Source organism: Pholis gunnellus (assembly GCF_910591455.1).
Source record: "Pholis gunnellus genome assembly, chromosome: 7".
NCBI lineage: Eukaryota > Metazoa > Chordata > Actinopteri > Perciformes > Pholidae > Pholis > Pholis gunnellus.
Window position 1 is genome coordinate 4,729,808 of NC_136533.1, and position 15,677 is coordinate 4,745,484.

The window sequence follows — 15,677 nt, forward strand, 5'->3', positions numbered from 1 at the left end:
GCGTGTCTTAATTGCACCAACAAGAGCCGTTCTTCTTCCCCCCAGCGATACACCTTCCAAGTGTGGAGTAGATCGGATGAACGGGTTCTCGAGTTACGCAAAAGGACACGCAGACAAATGCAATGCAGGAGCCTTAATGCATCGGTCAGATGCAGCTCTGATGTTGAGTGAGGAACATCTAAAGCCAGGAGGCTGAGAGCACTGATCTCTTGGCTCAAGGTGTCTCCCGCCTTTGGAGCTTTGGGGCTTCAGATCCAGACGGGAGGTGAAGAGCCACAAAAAAAGCTTCCTCTGTCTGACCTTCTTATATTAAGAGATATATTTTTTTCACTGGACATACTGTACGAGTTCAGTGTTTCAAGGTACTGCTCACACACACGTTTTGAGTTATTCTGGCTGATAAGACCTTGCTTCAGGCTTTAAAGGGGTAAAGCTTTGCTGAGGTCCCCAAACTCCATAGACACAAAAGACATGAAGTTGGTGTACGTACGCACACACACACACACACACACACACACACACACACACAGTAATCAACCAAAATAAGTGGAAATAATTGTGTTAAGCTTTATCTATTAAGGAAGTCTCATTGAATGATTAATATCTATGACGCCTGGGACCCAACAATATATTAGTCAAGATCACAGTGGGACAATTATCACACACACCGAGACCCTGATTACAACAATCACCGATATTGTTTATGTTTCAGGAAGTGAAGCGTCCTGAGAGAAATCAAGGTTTCTAACGTTAGATGTTTAATGGAAACAGCACAGTGTGATGGTACTGAGCACTTTGGATGGAGAGCAGATTCCCGCATTAACTCTTGTCAACAACAGTTTTAAACGAGAGGAGAAGTTGCGATAGGATCAAATCAGCTGCAACGCCAAATCAGCTCAGGGGTGTATAGAGGAGCCGCCCCCCCCCTCTACTTCCAGCGCTCTTGCTCGGACCCCACCCATCTTCAAACTCGACCTTCATTTTGATCTCAAGTTTCATGAATGTGTCTTGGACGGTTGTGAAGCTATTGTGTTGACAAAATCTGTCCACAGACAGACAGACACGTGAACACCTGTCAAAGTGCTCAAACCCTCCTCTGTGGTAGAGTCTCCAGGAACACATGCTCTCCTTAGAGATCCGACCACTTGTCATCAACCAAGAACAGTTTAGAGTTCTACCAAAAAGATACGAGTTAACTAAGGTTTTAGCAATTATATCAAACAGTCCTGTGAGTGGTGGTATCGTCAAAAGCCTTAAAATCTACAGAGGGCGGCATAATGATGCCACTTATCGGTTAGGACCTAAAAATAAATAAAGCAATTATCATACTTTGACAACAATATGCAGCTCTTAGACCCAAAATATGAGGGTCACTGTATAATACACCATTTTGAGACATTTTCACGGCATTCAGACTCTTCCATTCCTACAGCAGCGACAGCCAAAATGTTCAATAGCACCACGGCTGCTGTGAAGGAATGAATTAAATTGTGGTATTTTGGAAGTAGCACGGCGCTCGCCAAATCTATTCCGCAAGCTCACATTCAAATTCATCTTCGCCTCCCGAGGGTTTATGCAGGTACGATTTTTAAAGCAGCTGAGAGAAATGGAGGAAGTGCTGCAGTCTGCTTCCAGACAGCGGCCTGCAGTACTGAAAACATGGGAACACTGTCACACGTATAAAAAAAGAAACTGGTTTACAGTGCCAGGAGCAAGATGTGGAGTTATTGTTCTCAAGGCACACCGCCGCTAACAAATCAAACCCCCTGTGCAAACGCTGTTAAAGAGTGTTTTTTTCTTGTTTGTTTTTTGGTTTGTAGTAGAGGTAGTTTTCTTTAGTTTTTTCTATATTCAAGCTAGAGGATGTGTTTATTATTCACCAGTCTTATTGACCTACTTCACAATTTGGGGGCAGCAGGAGTGTCCAATCTATTGTAACTGAGACCTTAGAGATCGTCTCTATTATGGGGAAAGTCTGGTGTCGGGTATAGAGTCACTGGAAAGAAAAGCTTTGCTCACACAAAGCCCTTAAGAGTGCGATGTCTCCTAAATAAGCATGAGTAAGCACTCTGACCTGTTTATTCTACGGAGACCTGCACTTACCGGGTCTCTTAAAGTGATAAAGCACCAAAATAGTACAAAGAAACATATTTATGTCCCGTGAGGTTGAGATCACAGGGAGACAGTCTGGTTAAAACACAAACACTGTAGATTTAACCCTCGCACCTCGCAAAAACACCCTCTAGTTTAGGAATGCGAGGAACAGATCGGCATTTTGGGGGAATACACTCATCCGCTTCCTTGTTGAGAGACAGATGACAAAGATCGACATTACTCTCATATCTGACCATGACCCTGACGAAAGCCACAAGCCGGAACACGTTGGTTCAACAATGAAGTTGTTCTGCACGCTAAGTGTTGCTGGCCTTTTCCCTTCTCCGTGCACCTTTGAAGTCGGTGAAGTTGTGCCATAAATCCCTAATTCACTAATCATGAAACTACAGCCAGCGGCCTACGAGCTTAGTAGAAAAACCGATACCTCGGTACCAAGTGGATCCCAAAACTCTGAAAACTCTGACAGTACTCGTTTGTCTAAGCTATCAGCAGCCTTGTGGAGCTAACAGCCAACGTTAATGGAGGTTGCATTGAGTTTCATTATGATGCGTTCAAGTACTAGTTTTTGACGAGAATCCTGAATAAATACAATAGTTTGAAGGAATAGATTGTGGAATTTCACTGGCATTGGTATCTACTTCTAAATTTCTTGTATCGTGACAGCTTAGCTTAGCTTAGCATAAAGACTGGAAACAGGGGGAAACAGCCTGGCAGCACCTCTCAAGCTCAGTTTTCTCATTTGAAATAGCAGTGAATTGAAAAGGCCCACGTCTTCACATAAAACAACCCTGAACTTCTATTGAAACCTGCCAAATACCCACTCAATAAAGAACTATGACTTAAAGCTAAACTTTAAGAAAAGATTACTTTAAGGCTCAGGTTAGATGTTTTCAAAGTCACTGTCAAACAGAAGTTCAGGCAACACTATAACAAACCGTAAAACAGTCACAACTGCAAGAGCAGAAAAGGAGTTTCTCTAAATCCCTCCGGATTTATCATCGCTTTAAAGAAGGTGATAAAATAACCAGCTCACAGCGTGGCATTCAACTCACAGGTGAAAACACAAAAACATTTTTGCCAATTTTTAGTGTTGTATATATATATACATCAAGACAGCAGGAGGAAGTCAATGCATCATTTCTATCTTCACAGCTTTTTATTGTTTGTATGTATGGGGCTGCAGAGGAGTAAAAAGAAACGTCATCACTCACTGTTCTTGCAGGATAAAATCCATGTTCTCTGCAGAGATCTGCCCGCTCACAGGATGGCGAAACGCCGTGGTCCTCTGGTTATGACTGATGTGACAGAGGGAGGAGAGACAAAATTAGAAACCGCGGCTGTGCTGCAAACACTGTGAGGGTATCACCCTGGATCCCCCCCCCCCCCCCAAGATTTTACAAGTACAGCGGACACAAGCCGATCATTCCCCAGAGGAGTAGCGGGCTTAGAGGCTCTGTCCAACCTCTCCACCCCCGATGGGCCTTTCGTCCCTGACTTTCCCAGCAACGTGTAGAATGTGAGGGCTGGCTGCTGGGACGCCCACCCAACCCCACCCCACCCAAACCAAACCGTCCCATACAGCCTGTGTGCAACAAAGTGTTGGGCTCAGCACAAAATGCTGGACAGCGCAGGCCTGGGCCTCCATCAGTTATAGACTCGGTCAGTCATTCTAAGCCAGAGTGTAAAAGCCTTTGACAGGGTAAACAACACAGGGTGGCATGGAGGGTCACTGTGTGTGTGTGTGTGTGTGTGTGTGTGTGTGTGTGTGTGTGTGTGTGTGTGTGTGTGTGTGTGTGTGTGTGTGTGTGTGTGTGTGTGTGTGTGGAGCTTGAATGACTCACAGCAGGGATTTGACAATGACTGCAGTGATATATTGATGTTTATAGTGAAGTTTTTACAGCTCTGAAGTCAATGAACAAAGAGGTCAGTGGACAAACTTCAAAATGTGAAAGCAATAATTAAAACTAGAAAAGTACAACGTTGTAAAGGATAAAAGGCACGTTGCCTCGTCTTTGTCTGACAACACAATAGTGCTGAAACAAGCTCAATTTCACATCACTGTAATCCGCTCATCTTTGGGACGTCGCCTCTTAGAAACTGTGATGGACATGTTTCACTGTTTTCTGACATTCAGACTAGCAGCTAACTAAGTCATGGATTCATCTGAAAAATGCCACAAATGTATTGAAAATAACCCGTAGTTTGGTGCTTAAATATTTATATCATATCTTTTTTAAAAACATGAATTTAAGAAAGTTTTGGTTCGGAAATATAGCAGATAAACCAATAGCACTTCTCCAGCCAATTCGGTGAATATAAACCCTTTATATATATATATATATATATATATATAGAGTGTACAGACTAATGTATTCACACTGACAAAAATTGGGTAAACAGAGCCTCAAAAACATAGAAGAATAGCATCAGTGCTGCATGCAGTTTGCCACAGAATCACTAGCGACACAAAAGTCTGATAAAAAGTTCTTTCCCCTGAATTGGAGAACAGAAGCCCAACGCTGAAGAGAAACACCAGAAACACTCGTCAAACAAACCCTGTGTGTGTGTGTGTGTGTGTGTGTGTGTGTGTGTGTGTGTGTGTGTGTGTGTGTGTGTGTGTGTGTGTGTGTGTGTGTGTGTGTGTGTGTGTGTGTGTGTGTGTGTGTGTGTAAAGGTTCAGAAACCTTTTCCCATATCTCACAGCGATCGATGCGACACCGTTTTCCATTCTGCATCAGCTCACATTACTCATGTTGTACAGGTTCCTGCTCCATGTAGCAGAAGATCAAACCCGACAGGACTACAAGGTTTCCCAGAAGACCCGGCGACATGACAGCAATGTCAAAGAGCGAATAACAAGCACCGACGATGCTGTTATTAGCTCACAGCGTGAGACCTAAACACGACTTATCACATGAAGCTGGTCACGTCTCAACGCGCTGCCTCCAGACGCTTTCTTTCACTAGTTGCCACTACTGCAGGCCCATGTAGCTATATGTATGTTATGTGCGTAATCATGAATGTGGAAGTTTAAAGAGCGCTAATGTACACACAACCCAAACTAAGCATTTCACGATCTTTCCCTAAACCTAACCAAGTAGTTTTACACCAAACTGCCGTTTCCTGTGAAAACAAAAGTTCACAACTGAACAGTGAGTGTGCAGGTCGGATTAATCTTAGTTTCCGCTGAGGTTCGGAGGAGTCTGGCCTTTTCTACTGCTGGCTGCCTGCATAACGTCACCATACTGGACTGATGCTGGCTGTGGGTTCGATTGTCAGATATCAGGAAAAGAAAAAAGGACATCCGGAGCACAATGTGGGGAATTTATAGTTTTCCAAAAACCCTGACGACTCACCTGCAGCGGCCCACAGGGGACTGCACTCACACTTACACACAAATGTTTGACAGCTGGCCATAAAAATAAAAATAAAAAAATCTCTACAGAGCGAAACGAAGAAGAGTGTGTTCATGAACACGGAGAAAAAACCGTTGCTTCCAATCCACAAGGAGAGGACAGCAGCACGGTTCTGGAGATGCTGCCAGAGTGTGTGTGGTTGTGTGTGTGTGTGTGTTACACACCAAAGTGCTCCAGATAGTAGCATCCCTCGGGGGGATACGCTCTGAGAACAGGATGGAATTATAATAGATCAGTTGTAGCATGTAAAGGGAAACAGAAAGTCCTGACAGGCTTCTGAGCCATGACTTATGGCCGAGACGTTCTCTCCTCGCAGAGGCAAATTCAACAGCTGATGATAAACGGCAGCCGCAGTCGGTCGGCGCCGGTTTACCGCTAAACAGCTACCGGGGTCGATTCAGGTGATGTCACGTATGTTGCATTATGGTTGCAGATCTGGAGGAAGTCCTCGCAACCTGTTTGAGGTAAATCATTTTTGGTACCTTTGTTTTTAACTTTTTTTTTTTCATTTTTTCAAAAAATGGCAGAACTTTTTGGTGATATCCTCTACAAAATCCTCTAAAGTAATAAATATATAACATGACATATCTATCTAACTACAGTATTTGGAGATACATTTTTTAAAAGGTATGAATCTGTACGGCAGGAGTCTTTGGTCGGGTACATGGATTACACTAAGAAAGAAAATGAGTTAAATCGTCAGGAACAGCTCACATAAATGGGAGCTTCAGTGGGAAATGATGCTAACAGGATTAATACAAATGAATAGATTATTGGTTTATTGTTAACGTGACAGTGCTTTTACAGTACAATGATTCAGAGGACGGCAACAATCTACGACTTCTAAGTGTGAACGCGTGAAGCAAAGCGTCCTCAAACACCTTTGTCCTAATGAATAAACACGCTGCGACGTTAATACAATAAATAAAACACACAATAAACATGAGCTCAAGAAATAATGTAAATTACGCCATGATGACAGCTGTAAGACCATCTCTCATTCACACTAATGTGCGAGTACTAATAGACGCATGCAGAATTCATACAGAGCTCATGAAATAAAATGCTAAGCCTATTAACTCTGATCTCCTTGCCAGACTATTAAATGGTAACAGAGGTATTTATGACCGCTGAGGACACCTCAAATCCTCTCAGTGAAAGAGCGGTACATTTCAAGATCAAATCAAGCGCATTTGTTTACTTCTCAGCTGATATGTGGAGCACTCCTCCTGGGGGAACTGATAAATCCATGTCTGATTGCAGGATGAGAACGGGAACAGCGTCTCAGAGTCCTGAGAGGTTGTTTATCTGCGGCTGTGATTTCCCTCTGCAGCGAGGTTCAAAACGGTGCGACATGCAATGACGCCATGATGGTGTCATTTCAGTCGATGCCGAGGCAACGATGACCCGAGCTGTGAAGGGACAAAAAAAATGTTGAACGCGGCGCTAAAAGCTTTATAAAGCACCCTTTTAACAATGCCCTTTAATAAAAGGCAATAAAAGACACGTCCACACAATGCGTCCTCACATCTGGGAGTCCTTTGAGTCTCGCTCTCACAGCGAGTGAAGTGCAGCTTCAGTAGAGATGGAATTCATCAGCGTCTCAAACATAAATGGTAAAGATCACTTAAGAGCGAGAGCTTTTACATGGAGGGACCGCTTAGTTCGAGTGTTAATCAGTCACACAAGAAGAACCAAAACCAAGAGTAACATCAGCCGATCAGAAGGAGATCCAGAGAAAAGACGAGTCCGGAAAAAGTTGCTCTAATCATGCTATCACTAATGCTTTTGATATCTGCAGTGTGTGTGTGTGTGTGTGTGTGTGTGTGTGTGTGTGTGTTTAGAATTAGATGAGGCTTAGAAGGCTGAGAATTCTTGCCGCTTGTTTTTCTACAGAAGAAAACTCGTTGCTACACAACAAACAGGTGATAATATGAAGGGTTACTAAGCTATTAATCTAATTGATTTCCCCCTGTATACATATATAAATGCTGACTCATATTAAAGTAATCAGAAAACTGTTTTTTTTGTCCGTATTGGTTTGTTTTGACGCGTCCCCTTGTGTGGTTTTGTGGGTCGGCGTACCTGGAGTGTGAACACGGTACGCTATCTGTGGATGAAAGCTGTGATAAGAGGTACAGATGAAGTTTGTATGAACTCATTATCAGAACTCACTAAAGGCCCACGTGGCTCAGGTGAGAATGTGAGTGCTCGGAGGCTTTGAATTCAAAGCTTCTGCTCGGCCTTTTAGCGTGTTCGTCATGTTTCACATCTCACGTTATTTCCATTGTAGCTCACGGTGGCTGAGAGGTAAGTGCACCTGAAACACAGCATCAGCTGAAAGCACACAGTGCAGCTGTAAAAATGTATTCCACTCATCCAAAAAACTTGGTTGTCCCATAAACTTTAAGGACAGGGACAACTGAGGCACTACTCTACTTCTCTCCAGCACTTACATAATAACCATATCATTTAAAGAGCCACCCCTCAAAAAAACAACAACTCCAACTGATTATAATAGTCTCAGATGAGGGCGACACTATGACGGCAGCGTTCCATAAAAGATGCATTTACCTGCAGGGTGGCAGCGACGACTCGACTCTTTTAGAGTTTATGGAACATTTGAGTTTTGTGCCAATATGAAAATCACCTTTTTATGATATTTTACTTAAATGTTGACATTTTTCTAAAAACCCTCTTATTCATTTAACAAAGGAAGACAAAGTTCTCTAATAGTGACGCTTATAATAATGATTTTAATGAATCCAAACCTGGTTTTTGATGCTGTTTGTGTCTACCTGTCCATATAATAGTTTAGTTTATTAACTTATTCTGTCATTTTATCTCAGTGTGATCTCTGATCTCTCTCTACAGGGCTACATTAAGTTGTTGCTAAAGCATTTCAGATTGAAACTCCTTCACAATAAAAGCATTCAACTGACAAAACACAGGATGGGTATTATTGTGAAGCAGTCACAGGAAGCACCGTGTGTTTGACACTGAGGTTAGCGCTTCATTTGTCGACAGTTTACATCCACGTCTACATCTGTCCCAAATGTCAGACTTCTTCATTTTATCCTAGACATTTGTGTGAAATTGTCATAATTAGCATGTGACTTGTTGAGTTATGGCCAAAAATGTGTTTTTTGAGATCCTTGGCATTTGACCACCCAAAGTCTAATCAGTTTATTCTCGAGTCCAAGTGGAACTTTGTCCAATTTTTTTTAAATTCCCTCAAGGCGATCCTGAAATATCATAATAATGGGACGGGCGTGAGGTCACAGTGACCCAATAATTCTAAACAATTCATCCTTAAGTCCAAGCGTACGATATCATTTAATATCAATAATTTGAAGACATTCCTGAGATATCGCATTCACGAGAACGGGGACGGACTGAGAGAAGGACAACCTGGAGACATATCGCCTTCGGCCGCTGATCGAAAGAATTACATGAAATATGTTTCCTTCTTTTTAACATGAAAGCAGTTTAGGCAGAACATCATTTCTGCCAGAGGGATTCTGATACAGACCACACAGGACAGCAGCAGATCTGTCAGCATGTGAACAAACTGCCATTCATAAACAGATCATCACAGCCTTGATGCACTGCAACATGTTAGCGTGAATCATTTCCTCAGAATCAATCCAACAAATGAATCCTTCCTCTCACCATTAGTGGCAGCTTGAATTCTCAAATCTGATGCCATTTTTCTAAAAATGTAGCTGCGTCAGCAGAGTTTCTCAGATGCACCCGACACAAGACTGATTGCACCAATAAGCTGAGCTCAGACACACTTTTCTTTGTGTGTGTGTGTGTGTGTGTGTGTGTGTGTGTGTGAGAGAGATTCTGGCACCTGCTTCAGCGCTGATCCCAGCAGGGAACATATGCCTCCATCAAAACCACCACATTGATCACAGTTTCTTTGTCTGTGTAACTTTGGAGGCACAGAACTTTCGTTGTTGATACGACAGCTTGCTTTACAGAGAAAACTGCCCCGACAGATAAAGAGGCTCATCACTCCCGTGACTTCTCTCCCTTTCACGCCAGCATCCAGTCTCAAGACAGTAATTTGGGGTTTTGTGACATGAGACTGGAAGATCTTAAAGAAGACACACAAGAAGCGCTTTCATGCCATTTCATTCTTAAGAAAACCCAAAGAAGCTGTTCAGACAAAACGGCTCATTACTTTGTCTTCTGAGAAAAGGTGAAGATCCAAACACCACTCTGTTATTCTCTGGTTCTCCATTTATCAGACTAGCTCCCCTGCAGCTGAGGCAGACTTTTTTTCTGTTTTTTAACGCAGGCATGACATCGGGGAATTAAACTTCCTCTTACGAGACAATCTTGACCACTGAACTGCTTTCAGCTGCTCAGCGTTTGACTTTTCTGCCCCTGTCGATATCCACATGACATTTATGAAGGACGGGCGGTAAACCTCCGGGGGGGGTGGGGTTACATAAACAACAGCGTCCCACCTCTCATGTAAGCGGGCACAATCACGCATGCCACACATGATCTGGCACGGCTGCACCTGCTGCGTCATGTGACTCGGGTGTCACCGGGTCTCTCGAGGAACTCCGCTCGCTTTATTTACTCTTGTTTGTCCTCGTAGCCAAGTTACAGGACGAGCCGAGTGGGTGCTGCTGAAATGATCAATCGACTGACTGAAGATTAATCACCAACACATTTCATGAGAGTATTTACATCATTATGAACGGAATATTTTCATCTTCATCACCTTGGTTTATGAGGGACTGGGATGGACATGTTCGCTGTTGACATTTTAAACACAAAAAACTATTGCCAGCTACTCGGAAAAATAATGAAAAGTTGAATCAATAAAGAACATGATAATTACTCGTCGCTCTAAAAGCAAATTACAGTCTGAAGGTCTTTCTTTCTATTAGTCCTCTTGCCAAAAATGAGTTGGCACATCTTAATAATCAAGGTTACTTCAGAGCCTGTGTGAAAGTGCACAAATACCTTTATGGTCAGAGAGACTAGTCACACAGTCATGATTGGCTGTCAGTGATTTTTGTAGTTGCCTTTTTAATACCTAAATGCCCAATATAATGGTTTTGGGGGGAGGAAAGAACAAATAGACCTGATTTGAAATTATGTTTAGTCCACTTATGTAATGTGGTTTTAAGATTCTCTATACGATATTCAGAGCATTAATATAGCAGGAAACAAATATGTAAAGATGAAGTGGAGTAATGTCTACCCGAGGAGAGAATGACGTCACTCTCCCTCTGTGTGCGTTGTTTTCAGAGCTTCTCTGTGTTTTGTAGACATAGCCGGGCCAGCCTTGTGTGCCCGTTAGTGCACGTTAGTGCACGTTAGTGCATGTGTGTGTGTGTGTGTGTTTGTGTGACACACTGGCTAGCTCATGGCCGACACTTTGCACTGCCCTCACACAGCCTCCTGTTCTCCCCACTGTTTGCACTGTTAGCACTGCACTGTTAGCAGCGAGTTGAGAGCCGTGTGGAGGCAACATACGTTTGTAATGAATGTAAACGAATGGTTATTTTTCGTACTCACAGCTGTCAAGCTAGCGGCTTGTGGAAGAATCCTGTGACACGCAATGAGTGCACGGGCAAAGTGTGCGCAGGTAGACGGGCGGGCGAGCAGGCTGGGAGTCCAATGTGCAGCCACAGATACCGTAGCTTATCGTTTTGGATTTGATTCATTGGATGTAAAGACAATTTCAACAAATATAGAAAAAACTGTTTTTAAAATACATTACCAACCCTAGCTTTAAAGGAGCTCCATACTGACTTAAATGAACAAGGATATATATAATTCAATTTCAAACTTTTTTTAATTTCAGAAAATTGATAAACAAAACTAAGCACTGATATAATTGTAATCTGTAACTCACACTAAAAAGTATAAACCCTTTAGTGTAGCTCTCATTTATGGTATCTCATTATTTTCTGATTCCTATTCACCGTCAGTGAAATCTCTCCTGGTAAAAAATCTGCTTTTTTTTTTTAATTGGTTGCAGAGTTTAATGGCGTTATGTAAGACGCAGCATAAAAGAGGCTAAATTGAATCTGCCAGACTTCTCGTCTGTGCTCCTCCTTTGTGTTCGGTTAATAACCAACGACACTGTCAGGGCTAAAGTTAATGTGTTAATGATTTACTGCAGTTATAATGCTACACATGGCACCCCGACACGTCTTTCTATCGACGCTGGGCTGATCGATGAGTCACCGTCACAGATAAGCCACGCCTCCGCCTGACTGAACGTTTCTGTTGGCTTCGCCCGCAACTCTCATCTCCGATGAATGGCAGGTATTCGTCTTCGTTTGCCACCCTGCCCGCCTGTTAACAGATGTGTAGCTAGACAGCGTGTTTCTAAATGATTTGGCGAGTAGGTGTTCTCTCAGTCAAAGGTTACGTCTATTTAAAGGCTTTTTTCCACATGAAATGTGTTTGAAGTGCAGCGAGGGCGGGCGGGGAGGAGCGCTGCCGGTGCAGTATGGGAAAACACAGCAAGGTCATTGCCATTCAGAGCACACTGTACATGTTTAACAAAGTGTGTGTGTGTGTGTGTGTGTGTGTGTGTGTACAGTATTAGGCACAGAGAGACCGAGGGAGAGCAATAATGCTTGCATTTTAAAGTGTGTGTGGACGATGCAAGAGTGCGTTTCAGGCTGCAGGTGAGCAAACATCAAGAAATGAAGAGTTAAAAAATCTTTGGTAAAAAAATTAAAGTAGCTCATTTAAAATGCACTCACGGTAGAAGTTATTTTTTTAACACTGTGGCTATGTGTGACCTTTTCAAAACTAACAAGCAGCAGCCCGAGTGCAAATCTTAATTGGGAAAAAAATAGAAATTACAATAAAAAGCCAAATGACTTCTCTTCCGGGCAAAATGACACAACACTTTGGAAAAAGTCCAGCAGTTTGACGCGCGATGGTTTCTGATACAATTCAAATAGAGGGACCAGAAAACGTGCTCTTTGTAAAGACTGTAATTTGAAATCTATTGGAGAGAGCACAGACCAGCACCAGTCGTTTCCTTTAACTAATTCGATAACAGACCCGCACATAAACACACACATGAATGCACAGGCACACAGACACACACGCACACCTCTGCCAAGAACTAAATGGCACTTTGGTCCACGGCCTAATGTTTAAATAAAAATCCCATAATTGAGTTGCACAATGCCACAGCTGCAAAAGGGGTCCTGATTTGGCCGCAGCACAAAAGTAGGTTAAAACATTATGACGGTTGATTTTTGGCAGCCTGCAGAGCGGCCTGATTATTTAACAGCCTCCGACAGTCAGAGGAGCTCGGTGACGATGCTTTCAGCCTCCAGCTCTCCCCAACACATGAACTCCAACACACAAGTGTTTATGTTGAGGTTCTCAAAGCACAATCTTAATGTATTGGTGCTGAACAAATGAATAGATTCTTTAAAGACACAGTGAAACGGAATTTATGAGTAATTTGTATATGATTGGACAGATAAAAAGTGGGCGGGTTTAGAATCTAGCCCTTGATGCTAAAATTGATGGATGGATGTCATAATATTTTTGGTTGAAACAGTTTGTTTCTGGCTCATTTGAGCACATGTCATATTTAGTTTTACAAGAAGAAAAACATCAATGGATTTTGATATAAATATACAGAGAAATACATTTTTTTGCCTTTTTTGTTGTTAGTTTTAGAATGATCAGACTCACTGTACATAATTGGTAAAAAGATACACAAATACATTTATGTTCAATTTAGGAGGAAAGCAGAACCAGAAAGTAATGCCTTGCCAAACGCTTCCTAATAAAAATTTAAAAAAAACAGCAAGAAATGTGAGATTTTGTGAGACGGTCATTTAGTCGTCAACAAATCACAATATTTTAAAAGGTTATTCAGCAGAGCAATAAAAGAAACTTCAAACCCACTTATCATTCCACTCGGACTACTTAGTGCATTCTGCAGTGTTATTAATAGCACTATGGATTAGTGTATGATCTATCCTGATCAAGGCAAAGCTGGGCTGCACTCATACACAGAGATACAACATCGCATAAAGAGCTATCAAGCACGCTGATTAATATCAGTGCATCTCTGCTGGTGGCTGGCAGCGCAGACAGAGAGCAGCTCAGCGTTACATTAGAGTCCACTTCCACCTCGTTCTGCCACTGCAGAAAAATAAAAACCATGAAAACATGCAGGAAGTCTCTTCAGCGTAATGAAAAGCTGAAAAGCCCCGACTGTTTCCTGTATTTATCTTTGTTTACCTGTGTCCACTCGGTCACCGCTGCGGCGTCATTACTGTTGTTTCCCCTCCAAGTGTGTGGGCGAGTGCTGCATGAACCGCACGCTCTTCCTGTCTGTAGGAGGGAGCGCCGGCATGCTAGCTTCGGTACTATAACTGGCCGGGGGGGGAGTGAAAAGATGGAACACAATCTGACCACTACAAACACACACATACACACACACACACACAGACAGAGACGCTGAATTCCTAGCAGGCCGACGCTGCCAGTAAATTCCTTCCTTGGCCTAGTGAGCATGAGGCGGTGACACATTTGGTCCGGCTCCACGCCGCTGCCTGCCACTATCTCTTGTTCAGGTTTCACAGTCGTCCACTGCCGCCTACCCACCCACACATCAGCTTCTTTCATTTGATTTTCCCACAGTCTCTCTCTCTCTCTCTCACACACACACACACACACACACACACACACACACACACACACACACACACACACACACACACACACACACACACACACACACACACACACACACACACACACACTCTGCCCCATCCCTCAGTTCCTCACTCTCACTAAGGCTGGAAGGCATTTAGAGTTGCACCCCCCCCCCCCCCTTGTTTGAATAAAAGAAGGTGTATACAAGTCCACAGAGGTTTTGTCAGGTTAAGTGGTGAAACCCAGACAACATGTGTGAGCTGAACACTACCGGTGAGCACACTGCCACCAAAATCACCGTAATGACGGTTATTCTGACAAATCGCTCGCGTCACAGCTCGGCCTACGGGGCTGATAAGCAAGACCCATAATGCTGGTCTTTTGTTCCACATTTTCCCGTTCAGTGGTCGACGGTTCCAGCTTTCAAGTTGATTCATCACAAACTGTGCAAGGCTCTTAGAGTTAGGCTGGAGGGTTGTAAAGAGACACAGCATCACATTGGATTTTCTCATCTCACCTGGCTCCCTTCGTCCCACCCGTTGTTGACTGTTCAGACAGGAAGTAGAGGTAAAAGGGGCACCGCTACGACCTCAGCGAAGGAGCTGATGCACGAAGGATCATTCTGCTCATTACATCACAGCACTTTTTACGATGCCAGGGCAGCCCGTCTCTGGTTTCAGCACGACCAAGTAAAATACAAATTAAAGAAACATCTCCAGCAGCACAGAGGGGACGAGGTGGGCAGCCGCTCAGCCCCGCTGGCAGACTGAGAACAGTCTCGTGTGCCAGTAATAACTGAGCACACGAGCATCGCTGGCATCGCTGGCATGGAGACCATGTACCCACCAGTGCCATCAACAACACAGCAATGTACTACTAGATAGCAAAGTATTTTAATGGGATGTATGACCACATTATTTCTGTTGACAGACACACAAGTAAGTGAATCAACCCACATATTGCCAGTTCCACTGCAGCGACTGAGAGGCAGAAATGTGGCTTTAAGAAGTTGATAACTTTGGAAATTCCCAGATAAACAGTCTAAAGGTCTCAAGGTACAGCTTGGAAGCGGAACGGCTCTACCAGCGCATCAAGTCAGAGGCATTCATCTCGAAGATGAGATACATTTTTAGGGCGGTCTATATTAGGCAATAATTCAAATGCTTCTACAACACCACGCAATATGCTCTTCAGATCAATATACATTATCAAGCACGTAACATTACGTTCTGTTTTCATTTTTAATAAAGTCTAAATGAGATTACCTGCAAACATTTATGAGGAGCCACAACTTTTGAGAGTTTATGACTTCTTTCTATGACGTTTTATAATGAAACACTTCCGCTATAAATGATCTGGATTGCATTATCTACATTTCGCAAACACAATTATAAATACAGTTATATTCATAAAATGTACTATTGTGTATGTGTCGTTACTAACTTATAAGATAGTATTTGAAATAATTCCTGG

General features: G+C 42.9%; 1 protein-coding gene across 3 annotated transcripts in view; it reads right to left on the reverse strand.

Annotated features, from left to right (window-relative positions):
- plekha7a (pleckstrin homology domain containing, family A member 7a) overlaps positions 1-15,677 on the reverse strand; it is a 123,343-nt gene that overhangs the window by 58,568 nt on the left and 49,098 nt on the right. For all 3 annotated transcript variants that reach the window (XM_079162916.1, XM_079162917.1, XM_079162918.1), the window contains one exon: positions 3,327-3,410. In XM_079162916.1, the coding sequence (XP_079019042.1) occupies positions 3,327-3,410 (84 nt within the window). The remainder of the gene's footprint in view (positions 1-3,326; positions 3,411-15,677) is intronic.